We start from the raw sequence: 17,287 nt of genomic DNA, 5'->3' as shown, positions 1-17,287 counted from the left end.
GCCTCACGAAAAGTACCACGGCTCAACAAGTGTTTTTTCTTCCTTCAGCCTTTCTTGGTGCGTAATCTCCGTATCCAGCGCTGAAGTCTAAAGTGGTTAGTGGATGGTTTGATTTTAATCGCGTCTGCTCCGTCTACCCCAGCCAAACCCGGGGTAGACGCCCTGTGCTTGCAGGCGGGCGGGCTGTGTTGGCTGGGCTCCACTGACCCCCGCTGTGACCCCCCCCCCCTTTGTTCCCCGTAATCCGTCGACCAGCCACTTTGTGAAGAAGGCACGCAGGTGTGACTGCACCGGTGTGTTGAGCTGGGGCTTCTCAGGTGAACGGCTCCTGGGCCATGGGAGGAAACATGACCCCCGGATGCGGCCTCCATGAGACGGACCCCAAAAGGCTTAGAGCTGGAGAGAGTTCAGCTGTCGAATGGGACGTTCTGAGGTCTCATCACATCCTCGCATTGCCACAGTTCCATTTAGCGCGGCGCTAATTATAGCCTCCTTACACCTCTGAGAGGACACACCATCACCTCCCTCTCCCCCTAACGTCTCGTACCACTGGATCTTAAGATCTCCCTTTGATCTTCGGACCGTTCGTCTTCTGGAGTTCTGCTGAATTAACTCCTGGGACCCACGGCTTCCAATGAGAAGGAAGGAAACAATTTAAAAGTCATTCGATTCTGCTTCTTCAGATGAAATATACATTTTTCCGTGGTGTGCATGCACTCCAAATACTCGACCTTGAGAAGATCTTTCATTTCTGTGAAGTGATTCAATCAATATAGAAGGGGGGGGGGTGAAGGGGAAAACACAACCCTTCTTCTTCAAAGAAACACGTTAGACCTCTGCACGACGCTTCGGTTCTGGACGTCAGAACTATTCCGGTCTCAGATGCTATGAGTTATTTTCCCGAGAGGGTGACATGGCATCGAGATTATCTGGTCGCTAGAGTTTCACCGGGCTTAGCAGGGCTCAGCGGCACATGGGCCTGTCCGTCAAGCCCCGAGCCAGACAATGCTGCCGGGGCAGAGGATGGTGGGGGGGGGGGGGGGGGGCTTTGTCCATCCTCGTGGACCAGACCAGGGGAAGCCCCTACAAAACGGATCCAACAACAACAGCAACTTGGTGGAACATCTGCACCATCTCAACGTTGGACGGGGGGGGGGGGGTGGGCGGCGGCGGCGTCACAAGTGGGCGGTACCATCCCCCCCGTTTATGCAGATTCAACACAAACCACAGCTGGTCTCCCAGTGTTTCTGCTGATGGTTTCCATCGTGTGAAACCACAGATCCCCCCCCCTATTTTACATGTATTTTACATAATTTGTTCAGAGAGCGGACGAAGGGGCCAGACCCCATGTTCTTCTGCCCCAGAGAGGGGCTGTATCAGCAGCCTCAGCGCTGTGAGCTCCAGCCCCCACCAGGGCGGCCAGATGGAGCGCCGATCTCTGCAGAAGAACATGTGTGCGAGCGTCGGTGAGGAGGAAGCGAAGTGCAATTTGCATTGGGCGATGGGGTGATGGGTCCCACATGCTTAATCTCTGATGACCTTTCAACCCTAGCGTTGGTGGGGAACTCTCCGAGGAGAGTTGGGGTGTTTTATGGTTCTGATCCAACGCTGAGCACGAAGACCAGATGAGGAACTGAGGAACCACAGCCAGCGCGGCAAAACGGAGCACGTCTGGAGAGTCTGTCCCATGCCAGCTCTCAGCGCCGCTGTATTTAAACTGTGGATTAACGGTAGCCGATGTTCATTACTGCAATAACGAATGTTATAATAAGGGTTGATTAATTTAAAGTGTTACCGTTAAAATGATCTCACAGCGGGTAGCACATTTGTACTCCATCTTTCTGCAAAATATAAACAACACAAAACAATCAAGAAACAATCGTACACCATCTGCTGAAGATGAATGTTGAGGGTCCATTTTTTGACCACAACATTTTAAGTTAATTGACCGTCAGACAAAACACTAGCCGACGCAAAGTACGACAACACAAAGCTAAGATTGGGGTGGGGAGTCACAATGGACTTTACACTTAGACTCTACACTCTATTTATAAATATATCTGTCATTTGGTGGACACTATTATCCGATGCGACTTGCAGTACTGCGTGGTGCGTAGATAGTTAGCAGGGGTGTGAAGTTAAGCCCTTAACCCTGGCTGTTGATATCCTGCTCTGGCAGAGCAGCTTCACAGGACGGACCCAGTATTCTTTAATGAAGTAGAAACCCTGATCAAACCATAAGTGTTATTTTGCCGTGTGTGGATGGCAGGGCGGACGATGGGAGACGTCTGCGTTGGGCCGGGGCTATGTCGGAGAGCATCATGACACGAGGCTATTTTGGAGGCTCGGCTTTGAGGACAGATATGTCAGCTGTTTGCCAGCGGGCTCCACAAACGCAAAGGGGGGAAACAAAAAAAGAAAAAAAGAGAAAGCGCAACAGGCTGCATCGGTGTTGGGGGGAACGAGAACACCAACAACCACCAGGCTATGTTCTTTTATTTAGGAGAAACTTAAAACTTTGACGACTCGGTCCAGGACACTAGGTGATGCACGGATAGGGGTTTGGAGATGGGATCAGCCTGGGGGGATTACTGATTTGTTTGTTTCTGCCGGTATTAACTCTGAGAGGGAGTTTATTGAAGACCGCACAAGGGAATACCAGGAGACTTTAACTCCCTGAAGACAACATCTGCTCCAGGTCAAGGTTGGTTCATTACAGCTGAGGATTGAGACTCTGTGAAAATAGTATTTGGATTATGCATTTAAGTTTTGTTCAAATACCTACAATTGTATTAATATGAATTTAGTATTCATGCATTTCAAAGCTCTTCAGGTCCAATTCATAATAGGCTAGTTATCAAGATAAAGATTTGATTCAAGCCCTTAAGATATGTTATAGGTCTTAATTGTTTTGCATTATTTTATTTTTGCAAAGATATTTGTTAAAAAATATAAAATATGTATAAATAAAAAACCTGTATATTTCGAATTACATATTTGAAAATCCAACTCTGGATCTCCCTTGTTAGGCTACTAGTGTGTGAACAAAGGGTTTTGCTGAATGACGCAAGGTGAAAGGTCACACTACGGATGAAGTTACGATCATAGTTTTCCCTCAAAGCTCCTGGGAGCCATGAAGTCCGCTCATAGCCAAGAGTCATCCTCTTTGGCCCCGTCCCCCTTAAATATCACCGATACAATCAGATCCCAGCAGTCAATAGCCCCTTCATCATCATCATTCTCTGCTTGCCCTACTGTCTCAGTGGTGGGGCAGTTCAGAGGAGGTGGGGGTGTGAACATAGCTGACTCGGAGTGCTATTTATAGATGGCATAAAGGGTTGCTGAGATCAGCTCTTCATTACGAATAACACACGTGACGGGACTTCTGTCATATCTGAGTGGTGCCACGTGCTCCCCATCTTGATGGGCCCAGATATTCCTGGTGTCCGAGTCGCCATTTTAAGATGGCAGGGCGAGATTGAAGAAGGCTGCGCACGCACACACACACACACACACACACACACACACACACACACACACACACACACACACACACACACACACACACACACACACACACACACACACACACACACACACAAGCGCATACACACATAAACATACGCACACACAAACACACGCGCATACACACACACACACACATAAACAGACACACACAGACACACACACACACTCGCACACACACACGCATACACACACACACACACACACACACACACACACACACTAGCACACACACACGCATACACACACACACACACACATAAACATTCGCACACACAAACACACACACACACATTAGCACACACACACACACACACACACACACACACACACACACACACACACACACACACACACACATACACACACACACACACATAAACATACACATACGCACACACAAACACACACACACTAGCACACACACACACAAACAACCCCGACAAGTCTAAATATGATTAACAGGATAAAATGTACAGCTAACGGCTAAGAGTTAGCATTCCAGAAACATCTTCTTAAGGCCATTACTACACACCGCAGCAGAAGCTTGTATCTGATGCAACGTAGGAAGTTAAAGTACTTGTGTAGAATCAAACTAATTCTAACTTGGTCTTTTTCATACTAAGGGTTCAAACCTAATTCATTTTCAGCCAGTAGGAGAAGAAAGAGCATCTGGCATCCGCTCACCTTCAACATGGCCGACAACATACCTGGAGGGATAGTAGCGGCGGCCAGTGAGTTCACAACAATCACATCTAGGAACTATCTATGACTAACTACATGGTATGAGCATGGGCCTGTGGTTAGCATTAGGCTGTGGTTAGCATAAGACCATGGTCACCATTAGGCTAAGTTAGCATAAGACTGGTTGCCATTAGGCTGTAGTAAGAATAAGACAGTGGTTAGTATTAGGCTGTGATGGTAGCATTGTATTGTGATTAGCATTAGCCTGTGGTTAGCATTAGCCTGTGGTTAGCATTAGGCTGTGATTGTAGCATTGTATTGTGATTAGCATTAGCCTGTGGTTAGCATTAGACAGTGGTTAGCATTAGGCTGTGATTGTAGCATTGTATTGTGATTAGCATTAGCCTGTGGTTAGCATTAGACAGTGGTTATGGTCCTATGTTCCCCAGGTGCAAAGGGTTAGGGTCAGGTTTAGAGTTAGGGTTAGAGTGAGGGTTAACCCTAACCATAACCAATCGGAGGAGAGCCATTTTAACCAATCACAGGCGAATCAGAGGCGAAAAAGGTGCGACTTGCCCCTACCATCCTACGAAAAAAAGATTTGCTCAAAGGGTCCTATGTTCCCCGGTCACATACAAAGCGGGGAACATAGGACCCGGGGAACATAGGTACGCTCCCGTTAGTATTAGGATTGGATTATAGCATTGTGTTGTGGTTACCATTGGACAGTGGTTAGCATGTGGTTAGCATTAGCCTGTGGTTACCATTGGACAGCGGTTAGCATGTGGTTAGCATTAGCCTGTGGTTAAGATTGGACAGTGGTTAGCTGTGATCGTAGCACTGCACGGTGAACAGCGCTGGACTGACGCTCCCTCGTGGACGGCCGGTCAGAGAACCGGCTGCAGGTGGTGAAGGCCCTGGAGGACACGGCGGTGTGCGAGTGCGAGAGCCTCACCCTGGAGGTGGTGCTGAACCTGGCCTACGTCCAGGGCGCCTGGGCCCGCGACGGCCTGCGCCTCAAGGCCAAGCCCACCTGCCGCATCAGCGCCCAGGGCAAGAAGCACGCGCTCACCCTGACCCGCGTGGGGCTGGCCGACGCCGGGACCGTCTCCTTCAGCGCCCTCGACGTGGAGACCAGCTGCAGGCTCACCGTCACAGGTGGGGGGGTCAAAGGTCAACAGGTGGGGGGGGGTTGAGGGTCAAAGGTCAACAGGTGAAGGGGGGGGGGTTGAGGGACAACAAGGTGGTTAGACGGTGAACAGGCGGGGTGGGTGGGTTGAGGGTCAAAGGTCAACAGGTGGGGGGGTTGAGGGTCAAAGGTCAACAGGTGGGGGGGGTTGAGGGTCAAAGGTCGACAGTTGGGGGTTCAGGGTCAACCGGTGGGGTGGTTGAGGCTGAAAGGTCAACAGGTTGGGGGGGGTTTGATGGTTCAAAGGTCAACAGGTGGGGGGGTGTGATGGTCTACAGGATGGGGAGGGTTGAAGGGTCAACAGAAAGGGGGGGGGGGGGGGGGGGGGTACTGGGTCAGAGGTCAACAGTTGTGGACCAATGGGAGGGCCGAGCCGTAAAGACCTGAGGTTCTTCTAGACTGTAGAACACAGCATCACGTTGGACCTGGGGAGGAGTTAGAGATGCATATGGGACTTATGGATTCGGAGTGAGAAGGCAGATGGAATCAACGGTTACATTAATGCATCACATTCATTGCGTTTCCACATCAACCACTTTTCAAGACCAGGTTCCTGAGTGGTTCACAGAGGCCACAATCACAAGCCTCTCCTCTTCTGCGCATACCCATTTCATTTTTGCAATCATCAATCATCCGATTTTGTGCCGTTGTGTATGGTCTGTTTCTGCTCCTTCTGTGAGTTTCTATGAAGCTGTGTGTGTCTCTGAATAATCTCACCCTTGATAAGCTCCTAACATGTTTTGAATCATGTTTTATGTATCCGTGTGACTAACACAGCTTCAGTACATTAACATGTGTTGGAATCCTGTTGTGTTTGTCTGAATCACTAAACAAAGCTTAATTACCGTGACATGTGTTGAATCCTTTTTTTTATTTATTTGTGTGACTAACAAAGCTTCAATAGATGAATGTGTGTTTGTATCATGTTGTGTGTTTGTGAGTCATAACATGTGTTAGAATTATTTTGTTTGTATTTGTTTGACTAACAAAGCTTCAGTAGATGAATGTGTGTTTGTATCATGTTGTGAATATCTGAATCACTAAACTAAGCTTCAGTATAGTAATGTGTTTTTGTGTTAAAGTGTTTGTGTGTCTGAATCACTATACTAAGCTTCAGTACATTAATGTGTGTTTAAATCGTGTTGTGTGTTTCTGAAGTGAATAGTAACATGTGTTTGTGTATCTGTATGATGGTACTAAGCTTCACTGAAGTAATGTGTGTTTGTCTTAAGGTGTGTGTGTGTGTCAGAATCACTAAACAAAGCTTCAGTACAGTAATGTGTGTCTGTATCATGTTGTGTGTATCTTTCATCCAGTAATGTGTGTCTGTATCATGTTGTGTGTCTGTTTCATGTTGTGTGTATCTTCACTCCAGTATTGTATGTCTGTATCATGTTGTGTGTCTATATCATGTTGTGTGTCTGTATCATGTTGTTGTGTGTCTGTATCATGTTGTGTGTCTGTATCATGTTGTGTGTGTATCATGTTCTAACTAGCACACACACACACGCATACACACACACACACACACACATAAATATTCGCACACACAAACACACACACACACACACACACACACACATTAGCACACACACACACACACGCATACACACACACACACACACACACACACATACACACACACATGTGTGTATCATGTTGTGTGTCTGTATCATGTTGTGTGCGTCTTCACTCCAGTAATGTGTTTCTATATCATGTTGTGTGTCTGTATCATGTTGTGTGCGTCTTCACTCCATTAATGTGTTTCTGTACCGCCCCCTCTCCTCTTCCTCAGCCAGGGACATCTTCATCGTGACGGAGCTGCAGGACGTGCGCGCCACGGAGCGGCAGGCGGTCAGCTTCCTGTGTGAGGTGAACCAGGAGGACCTGGAGGGCCGCTGGTACCGCGGCGACGCCCGGGTCCGGCCAGGGGACCACGTCCGGATCCGGCACCAGGGTGGGCAGGGGCCGGGGGGGGGGGGGGTCTGGGGACTCACCCGGGCTCCTCTTCATCATGGAGGCCCAGGGGAGATCCATGAACATTCCCGGTGGATTATCAGCGGATATTCAATTATTATTCAACTGAATATCGACTATTATTCAACTGAATTATCAATTTTTATTCAACTGAATTATCGATTATTATTCAACTGAATTATCGATTTTTATTCAACTGAATTATTAACTATTATTCAACTGACTTATCGATTTTTATTCAACTGAATTATTAACTATTATTCAACTGAATTATCGACTATTATTCAACTGAATTATCGATTTTTATTCAACTGAATTATCAACTATTATTCAACTGAATTATCAACGATTATTCAACTGAGTTAACGACGATTATCGAATTGAATATTGGCTGATATTGAAGTAGCATGATATCAGTAATGCTAACACTAATTAAAAAGGAAAAATACAGTTTTTTCTCTAATGAAGAGACACAGATCGTTAGCCTCATAGCATAAATGCCTGACCCATATTTTAAGGTTCATCTTGTATTTAGCCTAATTCCGTAGGCAGTAGAGTTAGGTTAGATAACACAATTTGGCTTATGCATATGTGTTGCTTGTTCATGTCACCAGAATCAGCAATCTAACCTCCAGAAATGGTGTCTTTGCAGGTAAAACTCACATCCTCAGCTTCAAGTCCGTCAGGCCGGAACATGCCGGAGAGATCAGATTCACTGCCGAGCGAGTGTCCTCTTATGCAACTCTTGCAGTTAAAGGTGAGAGAACTGACCTTTTTAGGTTTAACTCACCAGGAATGTCAAACACCATCGCAGTACGGTGGGAACCTCATCAGATATGAGGCAAAAACACATAATACACCATTTTAGGTGTATTCCAATAAATTGGATTAAAGGTTAATCACACGTTAGCAAGCGATTCGATAGAGATAAGCTTCGTAAATCCTTTCCTCCAATGGACCAAACGCACATTTTTGGAATCCAGGAAACAACCGAAGCAAACTGGAATGAAATGATCTCAAGATCCAAGTGACAGTCGACCGAAACACTAGCTCATCGCCCCCGCCTTAAGGTGTGATCTCCCCTCCCTCACAGAGCTGCCGGTCCAGATAGCCCGTCCGCTCAGGGTGAAGGTGGCCATGTATCGCCACCGCGGCCTCCTGGAGTGCCAGGTGTCCCGGCCCAGCGCCCAGGTGCGCTGGTTCAAGAGCGGCCGCGAGCTGGCCACGGGTCAGAAGTACCAGCTCCTCAGCCAGGACGTCTACCGCCAGCTGACCATCGACGACGTCTGCTCCTCGGACGAGGACACGTACACCTGCGACGCCGGCGACGACAAAACCTCCTGCCAGCTGCTGGTGGAGGGTGAGCGGTTCCCCTCGCGTTGTGGTCCATGCTCTCTCTCCCGCGAGAGACTCGAGACTCACGTGTTCAGAGTTCACCTAGACCCTGCATAGCCTCCCCCCCCCCCCCCCCCCCCCCCCCCACCTCCCCACGCCCCTGTCACTCACTTATTGTATGCTGTACGTCCTTGCACTTAAATTTTTACTTAGCATTGTGTAGCCTCTTATCCTAGCTATCAGTGTTGTATACTTACTGTGCCAACAGCGATATATTGTTTCTCCTTCTTCTGACGTATGGATTTATTTTAAGTCTCATCTCATCTCATCTCATCTTCGTCCGCTTATCCGGGGTCGGGTCGCGGGGGGAGCAGCTCAAGCAGGGGGCCCCAGACTTCCCTTTATTGTAAGTCGCTTTGTATAAAAGCGTCTGCTAAAGGCCCTGGATGTGAAGCAAACGTTCTCGTTACTTTAATGAGTGGAACATTCATGGTTTTGGTCTTTGACTCCCAGCCTGGTTCTGGGTTCGACACCCCAATTTTCTACAGTTTAGTTTTAGACTTAAATCCATCCCCCATAAAGTATGGTGACGGCTTCCCCGCAGCCCGGTCCCGCCTCCTGACGTGCCCCTGGGCTGTGTGTGTGCAGAGCAGGCCATCAAGATCGTGCGCGGGATGTCCTCGGTGACGGAGGTGACGGAGCCGGAGCCGGCGCTGTTCCAGGTGGAGACCAGCCTGCGCTCGGGGAGGCCCCCCCGCTGGACCCTGAGCGGGGAGGTCCTGGCCCCCAGCCCGGGGGTGAGGATGGACAGGGACGGCACCGTCCACAGCCTCTGCCTCACCGCCACCGACAGCTCCATGTCCGGACCCGTGGTGTTCGCCGCGGGCAAGAGCCACTGCAGCGGCAAGCTCACCGTCAGAGGTGGGGACGCACTGATGGATGGAGGGAGGGAGGGAGGGAGGGAGGGAGGGCGGGAGGGAGGGAGGGAGGGAGGGAGGGAGGGAGGGATGGATGGATGGTGGGAGGGAGGGAGGGAGGGAGGAAGGGAGGGAGGATGGATGAATGGTGGGAGGGAGGGAGGGTGGGAGGAAGGGAGGGAGGATGGATGAATGGAGGGAGGGAGGGAGGGAGGGAGGGAGGGAGGGAGGGAGGGAGGATGGATGGATGGATGGTGGGAGGGAGGGAGGGAGGGAGGGAGGGAGGGTGGGAGGGAGGGAGGGATGGATGGTACACTTTGTGGCCCTGTCCTGGTCGGGCTAGGCGTTCTCAGTGGTACCCCCCATGCTGAGAACGTTTGCTTCGGGTAAAAGCATCCACCAAATGGCATATACTGTACCACATGTAAAATGTGCAAAACATTTAATTTAATTAATAATATTAATATATATATATTTTAATAATATATTAATAAATATGAATAATATATTATTATATATTTTTTTATTAATAACTAACAATTAATTTATAATTAATAATATAAACATATATATTTTTTATAATATATTAATATATAAGAATAATATATAAATAATACATAATTAAAAATATAAAATGTAAATAATACAAATAATTGACATTTCTAGAGTGTGCAACATCCTTAAATAACCGATATATCGTCTGCACACCCCCCCCCCCCCCTTCAGAGCGCCCCCTGCAGGTGCTCCGCCCCCTGGAGGACGTGGAGGTGAAGGAGAACGCGGCGGTGACGCTGAGCTGCTCCTTCGCGCCCTCGCCGCGCGCCGTCCGCTGGTTCCGGGGGCGCACCGCCCTCAAGAGCTCCACCAAGTACAGCATGAGGCGGGAGGGGCCGCGGGCGGAGCTCACCATCCACGGCCTGCTGGGGATGGACGGCGGGCCGTACCACTGCATGGCGGGGGGGTCCCAGAGCACCGCGACCGTCAAGGTGGAAGGTGGGACGTACAGATGTTCGATACCGTTTTTTCCTTCCCGATACCGATTGTTGAACTTGAGTATCGGCCAATACCGAGTTTATACCGGTGCAGCATTTAAGGCCGTGCTCACGTCTAGTGTTTTTTGTAATAGGGAAGAGTTGAGCCGACTGTTTAAAAGCAGAGAGCGTTTTTTCTATCGCCTAGCAACAAAGCCATTCTAGACCCGACGTTACTCGCCTTCTACGTATCCAGGCTAGAGCCCATTAGACATGTCGTAGATCGCGACATGTTCTGTAATTAAAACTATTATTCACTCCACCGGCACTTTCCCGAGTGATTTGTCCGTCATTGTTTCTGGTTTTGACAGTTGAGAGTTTCCTTCGTGACGAAGTGTCAATGCTCCGCTTGTGATTGGTCAGTTGCCAAAAAGACGCCTGACGTCGACCGCTTTCTTCCTGAAAGTTGAAACGCTCTGCTCCATAGGAATATAATGTAAAACAAGACAACAACATTTAAAAAAAAACACTAGATGTGAACGCAGCCTTACATTGTAACTACGTAATAATAGCACTGGTTCCTATTGAAGGGTTCTCTTACGATGAGGGCAATGTATACTCAGTTCACTTACTGTCGATTTTTTTTTTTTCTGAACCCGATAATTTACATTTATAATCTTTAATTATAATAATACATTTGGATCATTAGTGTTAAGCGTGAGCATCCATGTTTTTCCGACTTGGTATCTGGAACGTATAAAGGTCTGAGTTGACGCTTTTCACATTCCGACTTTCCACCTCCGACGACCGCAGCATTATACTGCATGTGTTTGTGATCTTCCTTTCCTCTTGTTAAATGAGCTAGTCATGTAATGGTCTCGGATCAGCACTGAGACTTAAGTACTCGCCGATTACCGAAGCAGTATGGGAGGAATTTCTCTCGAAACTCTTGTGAGCCAGTAAGAGGAGAGACATAGTATTGACCCCAGGAATGTAAAATAAGATCACACATTAAAAAGTAGAGGGGACTTTTCAGATGTCGTAAATGACTCACTGATTCAGGATCTCAGTTGTAGTCGATTTGATTCCGCTATTCGTCCGCAGTATCCGTTCTCTTGTCGTTATCCGCCGTCTTCCTCCCCGTTCTCAGTGCGCCGGCTGCAGATGGTGAAGAGCCTGGAGCCGCTGGAGGTGGAGGAGGACGACAGCGCCATCTTCTCCTGCGAGCTGAACTACGTGGTGGCCAACGTGGAGTGGCTGCTCAACAGCTGCCGGCTCTACTCCAGCGCCGTGTGCCGCGTCCAGAACATGGGCACCATGCACAGCCTCACCGTCCGGAGGCTCCGCCCACAGGAGAGCAGGGTCACCTTCAAGGCCGGGCCCATCTCCGAGACCACCACGCTGAGGGTCAAAGGTCGGCCATGCCCGCACGACCTTGGAATACATCAAAATCGAACCAATGATGGTTTCTCACTTCATGCTGCACGTGGTGATGCGTCATTGGTCCTCTATTGTGCGTGTTCAGTGGTGGCGCGAGTGCTGGGCCAGCCGGGGGATTAAGCTCCCCCTGAAAAAGGCTGAGCCCCCTCCAAGCCCCACCTCGCAAAAAAGACGGTCATTTTGTGGTGAAAAATGTGTATGAAAAAAAGAAAAAAAACAATAATGCGGCGAGCAGCACGGGAATGACCACAATGACCCCCCCCCCCCCGCCCCCCCTCAGAGCGACCGGCTGTGTTCCTGCGCTCCCTGGAGGACGTGGTGGGGGAGGAGCAGGGAGCAGTGTGCCTGCAGTGCGAGGCCTCCAAGGAGACGGCGAGCCCCGTGTGGACGAAGGACGGCGAGGCGCTCACCCCCGGGGACCGGGTCGAGCTGCTGCACGCCGGCCGCGCCATGAGCCTCACGCTGCTCGGCCTCTGCAAGGCCGACGCCGGACGCTACACCTGTGACCTGGGCGCCAGCCAGACCCGGGCCAAGGTAACTGTGCATGGTGAGTATCAGCCCATCATCATCATCATTCCTCTTCGTCCCTATGGGACATGATAATAATAATAGATACGTTTTTTTACGGCGCTTTTCTTAGTACTCAACGCTTTAATAATAATAGATTCAATTTATGTAGCGCTTTTCTCACACTCAAAGCGCTTTACAAAAAGGAATGCATACAGACAGTACAGACGCTCATACAAAAGGCAAACAAACAACACCACAACACCAGACAACACATTAAGAGAGAGAAAGAGGGTGGAAGATGGATATAGAAGGAGGATAATTTGTCAGATGTTGGAGGTGGTCCTGAAAAGATGGGATTTAAGTTGACTTTTGAATGAAAAGAGTTTCTGATGGTTATAAGGCTTCAATGAGCACTCTCCATTGCACTCGGTCCCTGGCAGAATGTTGGGCCTCTCCCCATGACAGGTTCATCTTTTCAGGCTCTTGTGTCTCAGTTCTGCACCGGGTGGTTTTTGGCCTCCCAGGTTTTCTTCTCAAAGTCTCAAAGTTCAAAGTCTCAAAGTTTTGATGAAAGTCGCTATGGAATTTAAAGCAATGAACAAAAATGATGAGACAGCATGTCTTTCAGCAGTGGATTCTATTAAAAAAACAATACCTTGTAATAAGTTTCACACAATTGAGACACTAGCGCTTCTCCGGAGATGCAGTCTTTAGCTGTCCTGCTGCTTTTCCAGACCTTCTCATCACCATTGTCCAACGGTTGAAGACTGCCTCTGTCCTGGAAGGGGAGAACTGCACCTTCGAGTGTCTTCTGTCCCACGACCTCATGGAAGAGCCCACCTGGACTATCAACGGCCAGCTGGTGGTCAGCGACTCCCGGCTTCAGGTGATCCAGAACGGGCGCCTGTACAAACTGGCCATCAAAGAGGCCAACCTGCTCGATGCTGGAGACGTGGTCTTCACCGTCAAAGACCTCAGCTGCAGGACCATGCTCTTCGTCCGAGGTAAGCGTCCAGGTCCAAGAGGTGTTTGAAGTGTTATTGTGATTATATTCTTGATATGGTAAATGGACTGCATTTATAGAGCGCTTTTCTAACCAGTGGCCACTCAAAGCGCTTTACAATATTGCGTAAGTTTCACACATTCATGCACACATTCACACACCGACGGCGGAGTCAGCCACGCAAGGCGACAGCCAGCTCGTCGGCAGCAGTCAGGGTGAGGCGTCTCGCTCGGGGACACTTTGACACTCGGCTAGGAGGAGCCGGGGATCGAACTAGCAACCTTCCGGTTACCAGCCAACCCGCTCCACCTCCTGAGCCACATGCCAGCCCCATATGTCCCTGTCATGTTTCTCGTTCTGATCACTGTGAACACTGGTGACGGTGCTGTCCCGTTGCAGAGAAGGCGGTGCACGTCTTCCGGGAGATGCAGAGTGTGAAGGTGGTGCCGGGCGACGACGCGGTGCTGAGCTGTGAGATCACCAAGCCCGAGGCCACCATCCGCTGGCTGAAGAACGGCCACCCCGTGCGCCCCGGCTCCAAGCACGTGGTCAGCGTGGAGAAGACCCTGGTGAGCCTGGTGATCCGCAGCGCCACCGTCGGGGACTCCGGGGAGTACTGCTGCGAGGCGGACGGCATCGCCACGCGCGCCAAGCTGGAGGTCCGAGGTGAGCGCACAAGGGGGACCCCCTCACCGTCTGAAGTGAACGCCAGCCTCTTTGGTTTCCTTTCAGACGAACTTTGGATCTGGAGGATCCAAAGTTCGAGTGTGGAAGAGTGTGTTTGTTTTTCCATCGATTGTCTGATCTTCTCGGTAAACAGTAGCTGGATAGTGCAGGGTTATGGAGTTTCGGTTCCAGCCTCCATGTCCTTAGCCTACCCCAACCTGCTCCTTAATGACAAGTATCCATGTTCCCTGTCAGCTGCTTTGGATAAAAGCGTCCGCTAAATGACTCAATTCAATTCAATGAAATTCTAATGTATTTGTATAGCCCTTAATCACATGTACAGTCTCAAAGGGCTTTAAAGGCCATATATTTATGATACTTTCACTCCAAAGTGAAAGTGTTGTGTTCATAGCCACCCAAACACATCACAGTCTCTGGAGACCCCTGAACCCCAGACTGACCCCCGTCCTCTCCCCGGTCCAGAGCTGCAGCACACCTTCTCCCGGGAGCTGCGGGACGCGCGGGGCGAGGAGAAGGGCAAGGTGACCCTGGAGTGCGAGACGCGGCGCCCGGCCCGGCGCGTGGCCTGGCTGAAGGGCCTGACCGAGCTGCGCCCGGGCAGGAAGTACGTCATGAGGCAGAGCGGCGTGCTGCTGTCGCTCACCGTCTGCTGCCTGGAGACCGCCGACACGGACCACTACACCTGCGACGTGGGCACCATGAAGAGCCACGCCCAGCTCACCGTCATCAGTGAGGGCCGCCGGCCAGAGCTTAAGTGTTGTTTATTTAGTGAGCCTCAAAAGTAGTTGAGGTAAAGTGTGGGGGGGGGGGGGGGGATGGGCAACAGGTGGTGTGGTTTGAGGGTCAAAGGTGAACAGTTGTGTGGGGGGGGGGGGGGGGTGATGGGTCAAAGGTCAACAGGTGGTGTGGTTTGAGGGTCAAAGGTGAACAGTTGTGTGGGGGGGGGGGGGGTGATGGGCAACAGGTGGTGTGGTTTGAGGGTCGAAGGTCAACAGGTGTGTGGGGGGGTGATGGGTCAAAGGTCAACAGGATGTGTGGTTTGAGGGTCAAAGGTCAACAGGTGGGGGGGGTGATGGGTCGAAGGTCAACAGGTGTGTGGGGGGGGGGATGATGGGTCAAAGGTCAACGGGTGGGGGGGGTGATGGTGAACGGAAGGGGGGGGGTTCAATATTCTTCAATATTTAGGCTTAAATTTAAACATTAAAATGTTTTAAACTAATGCTAACAATCAGAAGCTTAACTTCTGAAACGTAACTTTGAGCTAAAGTGAGGTGAGCTAAACTCACCTCGCCAGTGATGGTGAGGTGTTTGACTTCAGTCCCGGCACAAAGGGTTTGAACCCTGATGTCTCCTGACAGTCTGCCTGTGTGCTTCATGACATCTTGGATCATCTTGGATGAAAGCGTCCTCTGAAAGGGGCCCAACGGCCCTTCCCCCAGACCCGGCGGCGTTCATCCCTGCCTGTCAAAGGTCAACAGGTGGGGGGGGTTTGAAGGTCAATAGGTGGGCTGGTTTCATGGGTCAAAGGTCAACCGGTTGGGGGGCTTTAGGGTCAAAGCTCAACAGGTGAGGCTGTTTTGATGGTCAACAGAGGGGAGGGTTCAATGTTCTTCAATATTCAGACTTAAAATCTACCATTCAAACATTTATAATCTGAATTTAAACCTCCCTTTGAGTTATGGTAAAGGTATTTCACTTCCAGTCCCAGCTGAAATGGTTTGAACCCTGGTGTCTGACAGTCTGTGTACTTCCTGACCGAGACACATTTCTTGAACCCAACGCACATGAGTGACATTGATTATACTTAGCGACTTGGATGGAAAGCGTCCTCTGAAAGTGGCCCGACGGTTCCCCCCCACTGACCCCGGCGTTCCTCCCTTCCGGTCACAGGTCAGCGGGTGCTGATCCTGGACGAGCTGGAGGACTCGGAGTGCCTGGAGGGCGACACCGTCACCTTCCGCTGCCGCATCTGCCCCAGCGACCTGGTGTCGGTGAAGTGGTACCTGGACGAGACCCTGCTGTACACCAACGAGCTCAACGAGATCCAGGCGACGCAGGGGGGCCTCCACATGCTCACCTTCAGACAGCTGGCCCGCAAGGACAGCGGCACCATCTCCTTCGAGGCCGGGGACAAGAGGTCCTACGCCTCGCTGCTCGTCAGAGGTCAGTGGGCCGAGACCCGGCCGGGAGGAACCGGGTTCGATCCCCCCATGTCCACAGCTCACCTGTAGGCGTCCAATAGCACTTCACAATATTATAAGACTCACTTGTTCAGAGTTCATTTAGAATCTGAAAAGCCCCCCCCAAACCCCGATTCACCACTCTTACACACTTATTGTGTGTTGTACTTCCTTGCACTTCAAAATAGTGATAAGCCTTGTGTAGCATCTTACCCTAGCTATCTTTGTTGTATACTGGGAGTGGGTTAACCTAGTGATTGTTAGTGCTTGGCACTTGGTTCTAGGAATATCATTACTGTGCCGACTGAGATATCTTGCTGTTCCTCCTTCTTCAGACAAATGTACTTATTGTAAGTCTTTGGATAAAAGCGTCTGCCAAATGCCCGATGCGTAAATGTAAATAGCAAGATGCCTAACCCTTACCTGCTTCAGAAGGACCATGATGGATAAAGAATCAGCCAAATGAATGGTCCACATCAGCTGCTGTTGGACCTGAGCCGTAGCCCATACATGGGCTTCCACCGCTGATGCGTGGTCGCTTTGACTCATGTCTTCACCAGAGCGACGCCCGACCATCGTCAAGTCCCTGGAGGACTGCGAGGCCGTGGAGGGCGGCGGCCTGACGCTGTGCTGCGTCACCTCCAAGCCGTGTCACATCCTGTGGTACAAGGACGGCTGCCAGATGTGGAACTCCTCGCGCTACTCCGCGGCGCGCTCGGGCTGCGAGGCGCGGATGACCATCCGGGAGGTCGGCGGCGGCGACGGCGGCGTCTACGAGTGCAGCGCCGGATCCGTCGCCACCCGGGCGGTCGTCAGGGTCAAAGGTGGATGATCACTGAAATTGATCATTGATTATTGATTGTTGGAGC

General features: G+C 50.3%; 1 protein-coding gene across 1 annotated transcript in view; it reads left to right on the top strand.

Annotated features, from left to right (window-relative positions):
- Window positions 1-2,134: 2,134 nt before the first annotated feature.
- obscna (obscurin, cytoskeletal calmodulin and titin-interacting RhoGEF a) overlaps window positions 2,135-17,287 on the top strand; it is a 65,348-nt gene continuing 50,195 nt past the window's right edge. The window contains exons 1-15 of the mRNA XM_060066749.1: window positions 2,135-2,704; window positions 4,176-4,259; window positions 5,101-5,367; window positions 7,194-7,355; window positions 8,028-8,132; window positions 8,469-8,735; window positions 9,359-9,631; window positions 10,354-10,620; window positions 11,749-12,012; window positions 12,319-12,585; window positions 13,283-13,552; window positions 13,951-14,217; window positions 14,701-14,967; window positions 16,129-16,401; window positions 16,979-17,242. Of these exons, the coding sequence (XP_059922732.1) occupies window positions 4,220-4,259; window positions 5,101-5,367; window positions 7,194-7,355; window positions 8,028-8,132; window positions 8,469-8,735; window positions 9,359-9,631; window positions 10,354-10,620; window positions 11,749-12,012; window positions 12,319-12,585; window positions 13,283-13,552; window positions 13,951-14,217; window positions 14,701-14,967; window positions 16,129-16,401; window positions 16,979-17,242 (3,253 nt within the window). The 5' untranslated portion in view covers window positions 2,135-2,704; window positions 4,176-4,219. The remainder of the gene's footprint in view (window positions 2,705-4,175; window positions 4,260-5,100; window positions 5,368-7,193; window positions 7,356-8,027; window positions 8,133-8,468; window positions 8,736-9,358; window positions 9,632-10,353; window positions 10,621-11,748; window positions 12,013-12,318; window positions 12,586-13,282; window positions 13,553-13,950; window positions 14,218-14,700; window positions 14,968-16,128; window positions 16,402-16,978; window positions 17,243-17,287) is intronic.

This window comes from Gadus macrocephalus, chromosome 12 (genome assembly GCF_031168955.1).
Source record: "Gadus macrocephalus chromosome 12, ASM3116895v1".
In the NCBI taxonomy this organism is placed as follows: domain Eukaryota; kingdom Metazoa; phylum Chordata; class Actinopteri; order Gadiformes; family Gadidae; genus Gadus; species Gadus macrocephalus.
Note: the sequence above shows the minus strand (reverse complement) of the source record. Positions and strands in the feature narration are given on the sequence as shown.